Source organism: Phoxinus phoxinus (genome assembly GCF_949152265.1).
Source record: "Phoxinus phoxinus genome assembly, chromosome: 9".
Classification (NCBI taxonomy): Eukaryota; Metazoa; Chordata; class Actinopteri; order Cypriniformes; family Leuciscidae; genus Phoxinus; species Phoxinus phoxinus.
Window position 1 is genome coordinate 16,398,510 of NC_136884.1, and position 15,280 is coordinate 16,413,789.

Sequence of the window (15,280 nt, forward strand, 5' to 3'; positions counted from 1 at the left end):
CTGAATAGCCAATCAGAGTTCTCTCTCTCTGTCACCGACGACTCGACGCCAAAAAAAAAACACAGACGACTTCTGACTTGAGCAAACAGTGCGGAACACACCGAAAAACTAAGCCGACCGACGCTGAAAAGGTTTGTCCCGGCCTTTATACGGTAGGGGTTATGATATCCTTACAAAGAGTATTGAATCTCATGATCAAAACACAGGCGAATGCGACACCATATGGATGTGTAAAATAACGCGATCATCAACATTAAACCACATAAATCAAAACTGACTAATGTTACTGAATGAAATGTCGACCAAGGATGAGGTATAGGACTGTGAAGCATTGGGGATTGATGATGGACTCGATCTACTATTAATATTCGTCCCGAATCCCTTCCTGACGTAGTCTATGACAAAAACTAGATTTTCTCAGCTTTTTGCTCAAAATGTTGCCTTTTTTATGAAACTTACCCACATTCAAGTGTTGTGAATGCATCAAGCTATAATAAAACGGGTTTTCGTTTGTTTGTTTAAAAGCAGAGGCTCTGTTCTTTCTATTGATGTATTGCATGTTCAGACGTTCATACAACAAAATATTCTGGGAGCCATGAAACTTTTGTGAAAAAGAATTTTTTTTAAAAAGCTGGCGTTGGCAATTATTTACAAAACGCGGGCGGGGAAAGAGTTAAACTGATTTGACTTGGCAGGGCACTTTAAAAATATGTCTGAAGATATTAAAACACTTTTAATATGAAGAGAGAAAACATTGTTTCTTACACTTTCTTTCATACTGACGCTACGAACATTTCAGGCTCGGTACACATTCAAAACTCAACTTTGGTTTGATGACATCAATCAGGGAAACACAGAGACACTAATGAGGGCATTAATGCTTCCGACTTGGACAATCTCGCTCTCTTCGTACATGCACACAAACGAACGCTACAATCACTGCATGAATGCCTCCTACCAAAATCTGTCAGTTGTAGAAGTTTAAGGCATAAGTGTGCGTGACAAAAACATACTCTCCACATTTGCTGTACACTAGAAAAAGGAGACAAGCTAACCGTCTCAAAACGATATCAACAGAATGTACAAAACAAACAGTCTCTGCGGTTGACTGGCTACTCAGCGGAGGTCAGAGGTCACTGGCTTTGCTTTTGTCCTGAGAGTTTCTCTGTGTGTAGAAGAGAATGTAAGCCTGGGCCTTACACACTTCCTCCACGGCACACACACTCAGTTTAGAGTCGTTACAGTGCACCCAAAACCCTGAGAAGAAAGAGGATAAGATGCATTAACGACACAAACACAAACTTCTACCTGAATAGATTTATAATAACTTCATTTAAACTTGCAAAAAAACTAACCCTTCACTAAGTTAATAAGTTGATTTTAAATGTTTCAGTTTCAATATAATATATGAAATTTCACCTGTGGTGAAAATCAAGCTTTGAATCTTGTCTATATGTCTATATGGAATTTTTAATATGTTTTAAGACAAACCATGTGCAAATTCACAAGTCAACACCATCGCTGAGTATTTGCTCCTTAAAACTGCAGTGAACCAAAGACCGTCTCAAAAACGCAGTTTGAAATCGCTGGTGTTTCTGACATCACAAACTACCTTGTAACCAATCAGGTCAACGTGTGATCGTCAACGAGTGGATCTCTGAGATGTGTGACTGAGTGGTGTGACTGAGTGGAGGCGGGGCTAATCTGCATATTTATAGAACCACGTATACTAAAAGCAAGGGTGTAGAGTTACATTCAAGCTATTTTAAGGCATGACACATTTTTTCCAAGTAAAAACTTTTAAATATGTAATTTTGGTGATCAAAGATGAGTTTTAAAGGGATACAAGGGGGACTTTAAGAACTATGCATAGCATCTGTACTTGCGCTAATTCACTTACAATGGAAGTCTATTCCGGAGCATTTAAAAGCATAAATGTACCTTTTGTATTTGTTGCTAAAGCGATTATAATGTGTTTTTTTTTAGCTTAGAAATGTTATAAATGGTCCTTTAATGAAGGGACTACTTTTCTATGCAGATGTACTTCTGGTTTTGCATTTACACTAGTAACATCAAGCCATTTCTGGTACACTTGCACGAGTCAAACAAAAGTACTGTGTGTAGCTACCTTTTTAACAAATAATGTATCTTCACCATGCAAAACAGATTGACAGACTGGACTATTCTGACGTGGCAGATGAAAAGAAGAATGTTTTACCTCCTTCTGTATTATAACAAAAGGCAGTGTAGTGGCCGGAGCCAAATCCCTTCCCGTGGTGCATGACGACAGCAGAGAGTTGGTAGAGGAAGTGTTGCGGGTGGGGTAAGTTACTGGAGTCTTTGCAGCAGTACGGTTCCATGTTCAGCTCCTGCTCAAACTGAACGTGCACGCCAATCTTCTCCCTGTGGTTTCGCCCGGACCACCTAAACACACACGTACACGTTAACATCTAACTTGACGACAGAAACCTCAAAGTTGGGAAAATCGAGGGTTTCGTGTGCTTGTGTGGATACCTGAAGCGTTTGAGGTGCAGTCTGAGAACATGAGGCAGTTTGTGAACCATCAACTGTTTTTGAGCTTCAGTCAAGACCACTTGCTTTGAACAGAATCGCCGTCGTTTGCCTTAAAGAGACAGAAAAACGAGAACTTTTTGATGATCAAGTGGGATTGCCTCCTTGGGAGGAGCGTTAAACCTTTGAGGTAAAACTTAAAAGTGAAGTGTGTTCTAATTTTATCCCAGTTTAATGTTTAGACAACTATAAGTTAGCCATTAGACGGCTGATATTCTGAAAAAGTAAACACTGATGCTTTCTAAATATTGGCTTGACGAGAGCTTTAGGCTCAGTTAATTATGCGAGTTTGGGGGCGGGGTTATCTATTTAGCTGGCCAATTGAAGACTAGCACTTGGTAGTGTTTGGGGTGCGGAAAAAACTGCACTAGTGCAGAAATAACACACTTCACCTTGGAGGGCCATGATATCCCTTTCAAGTTCCAGGCTATTTATTATCCTGCAATGTTTCCCTACAGTCACATTACATGTTGGCATGTTTCCAACTCACTGTTGCAGTGGTCGCAAGCATATATGGCTCCCTCCAAAGCCTCTGTCTCTGTAAACTTGGCCAGCATCTCCGTCAACCCACATGGAACCAGTGCAGCATCCTTACTGTTGCTGTGATAACGTTCTGGAAATTCCAAAGAAAGATCCCAGAAGGGCTCTATTGTGTTTGAGCGATGATCACATGCTAAACACCTCACCTACAAGAAGAGACACAGGGATTTTAAGCCAAACTGAATGTTAAATGTGTAAAATGCTTAAAGAGGAAACAATGTCAACACAAATTAAATCAAGCGTGCACACGTAGAAGCATACGAAATTTGTCAGAGAATGCAAGAACATGCAGCAACACTGAGAATACAACAGGTGCAGTGTAAACACTGTTCTTCTTGGTCCTATGCCAAATGCCGCCCTAAGCCCTTGTCGTCCTTGACTGTCGGGTAGTCGTCTTTGATGTGCACTTTGCAGCTTCAACAGGAGGGGCACTTGTGAGCACCCCTCTGAAACCTAGAAATGTCAAATGGGACAGCATATGGCGGGGTGCACAATCCTACTCCTGGAGGGCCACTGTCCTATAGAGTTGAGCTCCAACCCCAATAAAACACCTGAACCAGCTGATAACGGTCTTCAGGATTACTGCAGGATTTTGGCCCTCCAGGCGATTGAACACCTTGTGGACTTCATGAACACACCATTTAGAACAAGGCCTTTCAGGTGAACCATTAACATGCCAAAGCAAGACACTAAAGGTAACTAACATTTGAATGCAACTATCACCCCCTTGAGTACTGATTAAGTTTGGTTACCGCCAAAGCAAGTTAAGCAAGTGTACACCCTTGTGATCTATTGGCCAAACTTTAAAGGATAGTTCACCCAAAAATGAAAACTATCCCATGATTTACTCGGCCTCAAGCCATTCTAGGTTTATGACTTTCTTCTTTCAGCCAAACACAATCTGAGTTATATTTAAAAATATCCTGACTCTTCCAAGCTTTATAATGGGAATAAATGATACCTTAGATTTTGAAGCCCCCAAAAAAGCACATCTATCCATCCATCATAAAAGTAATCCATACACTCCAGGGGGTTAATAAAGGCCTTCTGAAGCGAAAAATACCCATATTTATAAACCATAATCACTGGCTTCCGGTAACGGCCGTACGCGAGTCGAATTCAAGCGGAAGAGTGACCTCTGACCCGACGTAGGAGGTTAAAGGTTAGGTTAGAGTAGACGACTCTCGCGGTTCAAACAAACTGGGGAACATTATGGACATTTTCCTTATAAAAACGCATCTCTTTAGAAGGCATTTATTAACTTCTTGGAGCCGTATGGATTACTTATTATGATGGATGGATGTGCTTGTATGGAGCTTCAAAAACTCAAGCTCTATTCACTCCCATTAAAGCTTACTATATAACTCTGTGCTTGGATGAAAGAAGAAAGTCATATACACCTAGGATGGGCTTGAGGGTGAGCAAATTATTGAATAATTAAAATGTTTGGTTGAACGAACACTTTAAGCACCCTTGCAGTGCTTTGACTAAGTCTGTACACTTGCATAGAGTTTGTTGCTGGCCTAATGTTTCATGTTAATCAGCTGATGTGATTATCTGGAAACCCATTACCTGACTGAGGAGCTGGCCATGAAAGATGGTGTTGACCACACTGAGCACCTGTTTGATAAGCCGTCTCTGATTGGCTGGGACAGTGGCAGGTGTAAGCGTTCTGGTCCGTTCCAGCTCATGCTGGACTTTATCTAAAAGTTCGCAAAGAAATTCCTGTGCATCCTGCTGTCCATAACCCCGGAACGCCGGGATCAGCTGCCACACGGAGTGCAGCATTGCAAATGGGGACACCAGAGCCCACTTGCCTGACCACATAACCTGGAACAGTGTGTGTAACTCATGACAAAGCGAGATGTGTTTGGAGCTGGGCTCCTTGGGTTGTATAAGCTCCATGTTTCGTGAACGGGAGGCCCCTCCGCTGAGCCCCGACCACTGGATAGAGCCTTTGGGCTGCGTCACGCGCTGAGCCGAGAGTCCTAACTTGCGGCTGACGGCCGAGGCTAGCAGTTCCAGCGCCTGGTTCAGATCCAGTCTCAAAAAGCACTCCCGGAATACATGCAAGTGACTCAGAACTTGCAAAATTGAGTTCATGTAGCAAGTATTGCCAAGATTGCGCAAACCCGTCACTCCTGGAGTTACGGTGGGTCGCCGTTTAATAGGCGAATCACCTGTTTTGGGAGGTTGGGCCCGGGACCGTTTGGCCTTGGTTTGTGGACGCTGCCTCTGTTGAGGCGTTCTCTCTCTACGAGTTCGTGGAGTACGGGTGGAGACGCGAGCAGGAGCAGACCTACGCCTCACAGATTTGGTTCTATTGGCCGGCACTGCCGCGGGATCCGCAGAATCTGCTTTTAGGCTCTGGCGCCGAATGCGATGGCTCTTCCTCGGAGGTGCGCTTTCCAGCTCCTCTTTGAGCTGCCGTTTGAGTTGCCGCCGCCTTTCCCGCGCCTCCCGCTTCCTCTCCTCCTCTTCCTCCTGCTGCCGCTCCTCCTCCAATCGCGTCCTTCCCCGTTCCGTTTGTACAAACCACAAGCGGAACACGCGACCAATCAGAGCACGGCGCCGGTGCCACAGCGCCGTGAACATGCGGTCCTCGTCGCGCAACTGCAGCTCCTGCGTGCTGGTTGACAGCTGCTCTCCGGCGGCGGAGGATGAGCGCAAGGTGCGCCCGCTGCGTGTGGTGACTTCATAGCACTGGCTCTTAATGGCGCTTAGTGTGCTACGCAGCAGCTTTAAATCACCCGTCGCATTATCATTCAGCACGTAGTCGTCGCACAAGTAGCAGTATACATACAATTCATTCACCTCCAGGGCCAAAGGGTGATGCTCCTCCTATGAACAAATCAAACTTCAATATGAATACAATATCTACATCCTTATAAAATAAGACAAAATATGGATATTCGCGATAGTTTATATCTAAAGGTAAAGTGTATAATTTCAAGATCAACCAATAAATTACTTTAAGCTGAGACGGGAGCACACATTTTAACGTCAAAAAGAAAATCAATACTTTTTTCCTCAGTAAACTAAATTAAACTATTTGATGCCTTATCTATTTATATGGCTTTAAACAATACATCAATTACATGTATGTAACACATACCTTAAAGTGCTGAAGCGCGTGTTCTTCTATGTAGCGTCCACACGCTACGTGCGAACAGCTGAGACATGCCCACACCGACTCTGTGGTGTTGCAGTCCACACAGTGCCATTTCTGCGGGTTCAGGATCGAGTGGTCCCGCGCGAGTCTTAGGCGACCCACGTGCTTACACCTGTCCATCACAGTCGGTCACCGCCCCTCTTCACATCACCGTGGTGACGGCAGCCAGCAGCGAAACCAGCACCTCCCAAGGCATGATGGTTAATCTGCAGAAAAAAAGATGGACGCATGTTGTTTTAAAGACATATCATTCATTATTTCAGTACTTACACAACGATTTTAAAGGTCAGTAAGATTTTTTATCTTTTTAAAGTGACAGTAACAACTTTTTCATTCTTACAAAAATGTCAATAAATGCTGTTCTTTTGAAATTTCTATTAATCAAATAACTGTGAAAGAATGTACCATGGTTTCCACATACAAATCAGCATATTCGAATTATATCTGAAGGATCATGTGAGAATATAGTAATGATGCTGAAAATTCAGCTTTGCATCACAGGAATAAATTATATTTTTACATATATTAAAATAGAAAAGAGTTATATTTAATTATAATAATAATTTACAATTCTAATGTATTTTATCAAATAAATGCAGCCTTGGTGAGTACAGAAAACTTCTCTTCAAAAATCAACAAAAAAACAACGTATCTACCCAAAACTTTTGGACGGCAGTGATTGTGCGATGGTACAAGCCAAGGTCTTCTTCAGTGTTTTGTGACTCTGATTATGTATCAAATTAACCCTGAGATAGACAGTGTACATTAGATAATATCAAGACAGCAATTTAACAGAACCATCATAAAACTATTGCTCAGGAGCACGGTTGATCTGACACAACAGGAGGATGAATCTATTCCAGTCATTAAACACACACACACACACACACACACACACACACACACACACAAATAAGAGCTACCACAGAAACTAACAATCTGTATTTCTCCAGAAGAGTATTACCTAGGTAGGGTGAAATACACTATGATACAGAGTGATTACCATTTCAAGGTCCTCAAAGGTAATTCAAAAAGTACCATCAATATCAGAATACTACCATGGTACTCAACCAACTGGAAATACTGTTGTATTTTGAAACATATCACTACAATATTCAAATAACATGGTATTTACATGTCACTCAAAATACAAGTACCGCAGTATTTCCATGGTACATGTAATGGTAACGTTATATGTATGAATAAAAAAGGTATTTCCATGGTGCTATGACCAAAAAACACGACAGTATCTTGATGCTTCAAAAGAATCCCCGTATTTTAAAACTTAAATAAGGCACTTTAAACATCAGTAAGTAACTGGCTTCGCATGTAAACAACCCGGCTTAAGCAAATGCAAATGTCCCTTATTTAGCTTCACAGATGCCTGGTAATCTATGTCACGTCCAAAATAACACCCAGTTCCTCGGGGCCCCACGTGTGTTTAACAAAACACAAACTAGTCACGTTAGAAATACATCTAGTTTGTTGACATTAGTCTCAATTAGAAGGTTAAATATGCCTAGGCACATTGCTTTTGTAAAAGTTGTTACTGCACAGTCAGTGCTTGTCTTTATAACTCGGATTCAGTTCTGGTAACGTTATTGTATTTAATCGAGGATGGACAACCAAATTGATCTCATTTAACTAGTTAAACTCAGTTTGACTTTGAAGGTGTTTAGGCGCGCGAACGGTGAATGGTGATTTGTGCTATCTAACTCCTTCATCAACATGGTTTCAAAGAGCTAACCCGGTTAACAGCTGAGCTCAGAGCAGCTCAGCCTTTTTAGTGTCTCTAATGAGCCTGTTATAGAGGAAAGTTAACCAACACACGGGATGCTAGTGTGCTAATGCTAAAATCACACAGCACAGGAGTGAGAAAGAGGTGCTGGGCGAGTGAAATACACTGATTGTGTTTTATTTCCGCCACTGGTATAAACGCGATTAGATCGGAGCTGTTTAAAATAGGTGATATTCCACTAACCTGATTTTTCGTCAAGCACTGGTTACTTCTGTGGCACAACAGCGAGCGCCATCTTGTCTACACTTGTCGCGTGGAGTGGAGTGTCCCTCTGTGACGTCATGCCGGAGAGGACACGCGAGCCCGAGCCGGTGTCCAGACCTCTCAAAACAAAAGAGTCGCGTTTAATATCTTGAAATAGATGATCAGATTTAAATAAAGCAGAAACGCGTGAAGGGCGCGTGAGCCAGTTTAAACAGTGTGTATGATGATGACGGATGTTTACGTGTCAGTCAGACTCAAGTCACCGCAACACTTTCACACACTCAATCTCACTCGTCCTCGTGTGGAAACCAAACCATTCAGTTGTAATTTTATATTCCATGTAATATGAAATGATTCCATCTCTATATGATACACACAGAATACAATTTCCTCATATTCCCCATAAGTCAATTGAATAGAGCTCGTCATTGGTCATTCTGATTAGTATGTGATTTTTTGATTATTTATCCACATTTAAATGTAATATCTAAATATAAATATTAAAATGTGTTTAATTCTGTTAAAATCCTTTATATGAAAGCATATCCTATAAATCTAATATAAATGATCACACACACACACACACAAACAAACATATAAAAGAAAGACATTACACAATAAATGGCAAAAGAACGATGGAAAAGCATCTTATTTCTGCAGCAAAAATTAGAGTAGAATATGGTTCGATCTTATATATTGGATGGGCGTGATTATCTTATTTTTTCCACAGTTCCTGGTTCCACAGATTACTTTCTTGGTCAATTCTAACTGTGTGTGAGTTCATACTGTAGAGACAGGTTTCAAGGATCAGATTCATTCACGCAAACGCGCAGAATGTAAATTCGGTTTTGCTGCAGCTGATCCCAGATCAGAGCCTCGTCGCACCGATGTACGTCAGAGAACGGGCATGTGACGCGATTTCCGGTGCCGCGATGGCGGTGGATTTGACTCCTCGGTTCAGAAGACTGAACAGTCAAACCTGTTTCAGAGAGAATAAACAACTGCCAGGTAACGTTACAAACAAACGTTTATAGGAAATTAGTCTTTATATTTCTGTACAGTTTGTTTTTGAACGTTACCTTTAAAGTCCACCAGTTTGACAACGAACTAGACCAAATGAATCAAGATCCTTATCAGGTCATTCAGCTAACGTTAAGTTAAACAGTTTTTACCGTGTTTTCATTTTATTTATTATGTTTCGATTATGATGGAGTTCTTCAGCATCCCGGATTAACGTTAAATAACACTTTTTAAACTAGACAATTTATATTAATTTAAATGAACCTTTAAATTTAAATGAACCTTTAATTTAAATGAATGAGTCTTTTGTGCAACGAATAGTCAAATATAGTTTATGGTGACCTGTTTCCGTCATAACTATATTGAAACAGCATTAGTATACTGTTTATAAAGACACAAAGTATAAAAGTGTTGGAAAGGTAACGTTACAGTGATATATCAGATGATAATACCACTCTTTGTGAAATAATATTGCTTAGGCTAATCGTTTTGAATGTGCACTTGATGTGTACTTTAATTATATTTAATTTTTGTATATTTAAAAAAAGTACATTTTATATAAAAAAAATCACAAAAAATTGTCATAAACCTCATGTTCTTTTTTCACCAAGTGTAAGTTCGTCTGGGGTTAGGGTTAGAGCACTCATCTTCCAACACACCTCTTGGTTGTGGTGTTCCACAGGGATCAATACTTGGACCTGTGTTGTTTTCCCTGTATGCTCTCCTTGCCTCTATTTTTTGATAAATAGCCTATGCATCTTTTCATCTATATGCAGATGGCACTCAAATTTATCTTCCCTCAAGATTTAAAAAGATAACATCCATTCTATTTTTTTTGTAAACAAAAAGGTCTGAAAATGTTTTAAATATAAAGAATAAATTACAGATTCTCCATTTTTGTTCCAGCGAGCCATAGTACACCTCCGTGTGTTCTTTTGGCATGTCTTTTATGTGTTCGTTTGAGGTTGAATTCAAATCAAATACTGACAAACTGCCTATATTACTTATAAATATGATGTCTACTTTATAGATATTATGAAAATTACGAAATGGTACTGCAATGGCACGTGTCATAAAGCATGTTATTATTATTACCATGTAACATGCTCAGTAAACATGTTTTTTGGTACTTTTTGTTCATATATGAAGACTTCATCATCTTGTCCTGATGTTTTTTAGGTTTCTCTGGGCCCTTCAGGGCCACTCAGCTGTGGCAGAACATCATTGAAGCCCTGCGGTCGCAGGTGGAGCTCCGACCCCGCAGACAGCACCTGCGCGTCCATCCTGACTGCTTCACCGGCTCTGATGCGGTGGACGTGGTTCTGAGCCACCTCATGCAGAACATCTATTTCTGCTCCACCGAAGTGTCCCGTCTCAAAGCTGCCAGGCTCTGCCAAGCCTTAATGGAGTCTAGAGTGTTCGAACCCATCGGGATGAAGCTCTTCAGACGAGAAAAAGAAATGACCTTTGAGGATTCCAGCTGCAGCCTGTACCGCTTCCTGGACGGATCGGCCAAAAAGGGGTACAGTGGCGGTGAGAACCAGACTCCTGACAAACAAACTGGAAAGTGGAAGACCTCCTCAAGGTAAAGCATTTGAATCATTGACGCATCTAAACGTTTAATTTGTAGTACTTAAGTGTTTTATGTTGTTTGTTTGTAGGTTTGGAGAAATGCAGACGATCTCCAACCCTTTGGTTCTTGGATCATCAGACAGAAGAGTGGAGAGACTACTGAAGAATATAAACCTGCACCCATCCGTGCCCTCTGATCTACATCGTGCTGCAATTTCCAACAGTTTCCTCTCAAAAAAAGGTGAAACTGCTCATAATTTAGCATCAATCATTCATTGTCAATCATTGCATTTGCATTTAAAGTCTTTTTCACCATACAAAATGTGTTGTATTCACTTATCAGGAGAACTGTTAGAAGTACATTTCCTCACTGTGTTGATATAGTAATGTAAATAAGTTGGGGTGGAGCTTATTTAAGTGCTTGGCCTTTTCATATAGCCTTTAGTTTACATGATCACAGGGCAAGGCTATGGCTGTTTCTGGTAGACTATTGTGGTCTGAAAGAGTCTGATGGGGTCTTTTGGTGTCTGTTGAGATGTAAATGAGTCTGAAGAGGTTTAAATGAAGTCTAAAGTGTTATTTTCTTGAATGTCTCTTGTGGTGTAATGGTTCTTGGGGTTCAGATATAGTCTATTATTGTCTCTTGATGTCTATTGATGAGTTCTGAACGGGCCTGAGGAGGTTCAAGCAAAGATTGAAATGGTTTCTTGGGGTTCTGAATGTAGTGTGTTGTCAGTGTATTGTCTAATAGAGTCTGATTAGGTGTCTGTTGAGATCAAAATGGGTCTGAAAGGTTTAAATGGTGTCTAAAGTGGTTTTTTGAAGGTATGTCAAGGTCTAAATTGGTTTTGTGTTTTAATCAGGTCTGACGTTGTCTAATGCTGGTCTAATATGGCCTGTCTGCTTTTTTTTCTGTTTTTTTTTTTTTTACTTTTAACCATTTAAAACTATTAAACTGTGTAGAATATAATATCAGAGACATTTATTTTTGCAAAGCTTGCTTGTTGTATTATTTTTTAATAATAGTAGCCTATACTGAACGAACAGCAGCGTTTCCCAAACTGAGGTTCGTAGGTGATCTTTAGGGTGTTTGTGTTGTTAATGAAAGCTTATAATTGATCAAATTATATAAAAAATAAGAAATTTGGTAATAAAACTTACCAAAAAGTTTTTTTGTTAGTGTTTTTGTTCCATTTACAAGATGAGTTTTAGCACATTAAACATGGCTATGTGCTAAAACTCAACTTTAAAACTAGTTTTAACTTGACATATCTTAAAGACACAATTGTCATGGCATGAGATGGTGAAAAACATTGACAAACTATTAGACAGCAATGCAGAAAGATGCGTGACTTATACTACCAGCCCTTACTATGTCTTCTCTTTGTGTGTTTGTCTCAGTGGTGCGGGACGTTTGGAGGCAGCAGACGTTACTTCAGTTGCTACAGGTGGTTGAGATCTCCATGCTGGACTGTATTCTGACCTCGCCTGCCAAACCGGAGCCCCTGCGCTCATCTCTGCGCAACCACGGCGACCTGGTCATCTCCAACCCCTGCGTGGATCGTGAAGTCTCAGAGAGTCTCAACCTCCATGAGTCAGTGCGCAATACTCAATGCCGTCACATTCAGATTCATGTTTTTCTTGTGGGTTCACCTGTGTCGTTCATCTCTTCGAAGGTTGGACTCTTGGCTGGTGGCAGCGGTGGATTGTCTTGAGCTGTTCCCAGATCAGTTAATCGTGGTCGCCAGTGAGCAGCTCATCCAGCAGAATGCATCATCTGGGGAGGGGAAGCATAAGAGACTGCTGTTCGACACCATCGCCAAGTATTACAACAGCCCAGAGAGACCTCCACTACTGCCAGGCCGCTACACGGACATCCAGACTGGAATCCTACATCTTTTGGGTAATTTGTGGAACACAACGGGCTCAATGTCGTTTGTGTTCGAGGCTGTTCATTTAGAAGGATCTTTGTGTGTAGATTGTGGGAGAGGTCAGGATGCTTTGAGAGCGACTCAGCTCTGTCTGCAGATGTTGGAGTCCACGAGCAGAGACGAGTTACGCAGACTGTTGGGCTTTATGGCAGCCGCCGCAGATAATGAAGCTTTCAGACTGCACAAGCAGGTGATCAAGAGTTCAGCCTGTTTAAACCATCGCATGAGATTGATTGATTGATTGATTAAAACCCTTTTCTGTATCAGCATAGAAAATACTCAGATAAATGTAGTTCTCAAATAAATTTCAAATATCGTGTGTGTGTGTGTTTGTGTGTGTGTCTCATCTTTTTTTCCCCTTTAATTAATTTTTCATTAACACAAAAAAAGATGAATTATTGTATTATTTATACACTAACACTACCATGCATTTTCGTCTAAAATATATGTTATACTTTATAATTTTGGTTATTTTTAACATGTTTGAATTAAGAAAAAAAACGTCTGAATGCGTACTATAACACTTTTGTGTTGAAACAGATTGAGAACCGTGCTTTGGTCAGCAAGACGTTTGTGAAGGCTGTGATCCAGAGTAAAGAAATGACTCGAGTCCAGTGTGAGCAACTACTGCTGTTCCTCATGGATAATCGCACTGAGCTCTTTAAGGTATGCCCTTTTTACAAATACATTATCTCTGAATGCTCTGTTCAAATCACAGAATGTTTAAATCATTTTTCCGTTCATACCTGTGCATCTAGACCCCGTTGTCATTGATTGAGGCTGTGAGGAGGACTCTACAAACCTTGCAGCAAGGGAGGGATCTAGATAATGTAGCACGTAAGTTCACTCGCAGTCAAATAAAAATGATTTGCGCAATTGATTTGATTACCGTCTCCTGAAGCTACTTCTTTGGCCTTTGCAGTGTTCACATTCTGCCAGCAGGTGTCGCTCCAGCAGTATGAGGATAACAAAGATAAGGCCACTCTTGACCGCTTAAAGCAGTTAATGCACCACATCGCTCTCAGTGACGACCTGTCCGTCAAACAGAAGAGACGACTGGCCAAACGGTTTCAGAAACATCACCCGGGGATCTTTCTCCAGCACTTCTTCTCTTCATTCTAGAAAGCAATGAACACTGGATACACGTAGTTTGATAGTCCGTAAGGGTTGTAGAATTATGTCAGGTAGCGTTGTTTGTTAAACTTATTTTTATTAGTTGAAGGCTAATATAGGAATTAAAAGATTAGGGTTACTAACCTTACTTGCACTTAATTTTAAGGTGTCCTTGTTATTACAGTGTAATTACACATTTAAGTACCGGGTAATAATAATAATTTCATGTACTTACTATAGGGTTAGGATTAAGTTTGCTTTAGTTTTTTGGCATGTGATCAGTGTTTGATGTAACGCATACGCAAGTTACATAATCAGATTACTTTTTCAAGTTACTAGTAAAGTATCGCATTTCTCTTGAATTTACAAGAAGTTACTTTTTTAAATAGGTAACAGCTTTCCCATTTATTGACTTTGCGCTTCCTTCAGCCTGAGGCTTATTCATTTCAATTTTGCTGTAAAATGGTGTTTTTAAAATGATAAAACAAACAAGCAAGCCCAGCCCAGGTGAGAAAAAGTAATTACGGTAAGTAATGGAATTAGTTACTGTTTCGCAATAGTGTAAATTACATTACTTTACCCAACTGTGCATCATGTATAGTTATTACTACAGTAAATGTGTAAAGTAATGTGTAACAAGGACACTGTAAAATTAGGTTTTACCTGATTTGCAAATAGTCTGATTTATAGAAGCTTTATAAGCAGGACAGTTATTACAAGTATTAATACTATAATGAAACCGCTAATCACTACTGAACACTACATAGATTTAATCAGGCGAGTGAATACTGTTTTCACCTCAGTATAGGATTACTTGAATTGTGCGATATGCTCAGGTTTTTTCAAGCTATTAGAACTAGTTTTAGCTGCACTTGAAATTGAGGAATGGATACCTATGCCTTAAAGGTAAAGATTCAAATTATGCTCTTTCTTGGTTCACTTATTTACTTAATTTTTTAATGAATATTGACCTCATATATTACTGTACTTCGTATAAATGTCTACTGCTGATTTTAAATGTATTTTTATTGAAAAAAGGTAGCATAATAGGGTGTAATTATTCATAATAGGTGTAATTATTCAGAAATACAAAGGGAAGATTTAATTGCAGAAGTTATTTGAACTTCCAAAATGACGACTGAATGCACTGGATTAAATGTGGTGTTGCATATCAATGGTATTTATTACGTAATTGAACAGAAAGTGAATTAAATTTCATAACTGGTACTTTGAACTAATGAAGTTGATTTACTTATTGTATTGTATTAGATTATTATTTTTTAGATGCACTTTAATTTTCTGATATTTAAAACTCATTAAAATACTACTTGCAAACGCTAACATTTTGACTCTATTTTG

At 40.0% G+C, this 15,280-nt stretch overlaps 2 protein-coding genes across 2 annotated transcripts; one reads left to right on the plus strand and one right to left on the minus strand.

Annotated features, from left to right (window-relative positions):
* Positions 1–714: 714 nt before the first annotated feature.
* usp44 (ubiquitin specific peptidase 44) lies at positions 715–8,588 on the minus strand. Its single transcript, XM_079624019.1, has 7 exons — positions 8,265–8,588; positions 6,227–6,489; positions 4,684–5,952; positions 3,062–3,257; positions 2,515–2,623; positions 2,219–2,424; positions 715–1,257 (listed from the first exon to the last, which is right to left on the minus strand). Exons 2-7 carry the CDS (start codon positions 6,401–6,403, stop codon positions 1,127–1,129), a joined length of 2,088 nt encoding a protein of 695 aa, XP_079480145.1. The 5' UTR covers positions 6,404–6,489; positions 8,265–8,588; the 3' UTR covers positions 715–1,126.
* A 465-nt stretch (positions 8,589–9,053) lies between these two features.
* depdc4 (DEP domain containing 4) lies at positions 9,054–15,274 on the plus strand. Its single transcript, XM_079623885.1, has 9 exons — positions 9,054–9,293; positions 10,485–10,890; positions 10,967–11,118; positions 12,279–12,471; positions 12,554–12,780; positions 12,856–12,998; positions 13,349–13,474; positions 13,567–13,645; positions 13,731–15,274. The coding sequence occupies exons 1-9, from the start codon at positions 9,173–9,175 to the stop codon at positions 13,928–13,930; spliced, it is 1,647 nt and encodes a 548-aa protein (XP_079480011.1). The 5' UTR covers positions 9,054–9,172; the 3' UTR covers positions 13,931–15,274.
* The last annotated feature ends 6 nt before the right edge of the window (positions 15,275–15,280 follow it).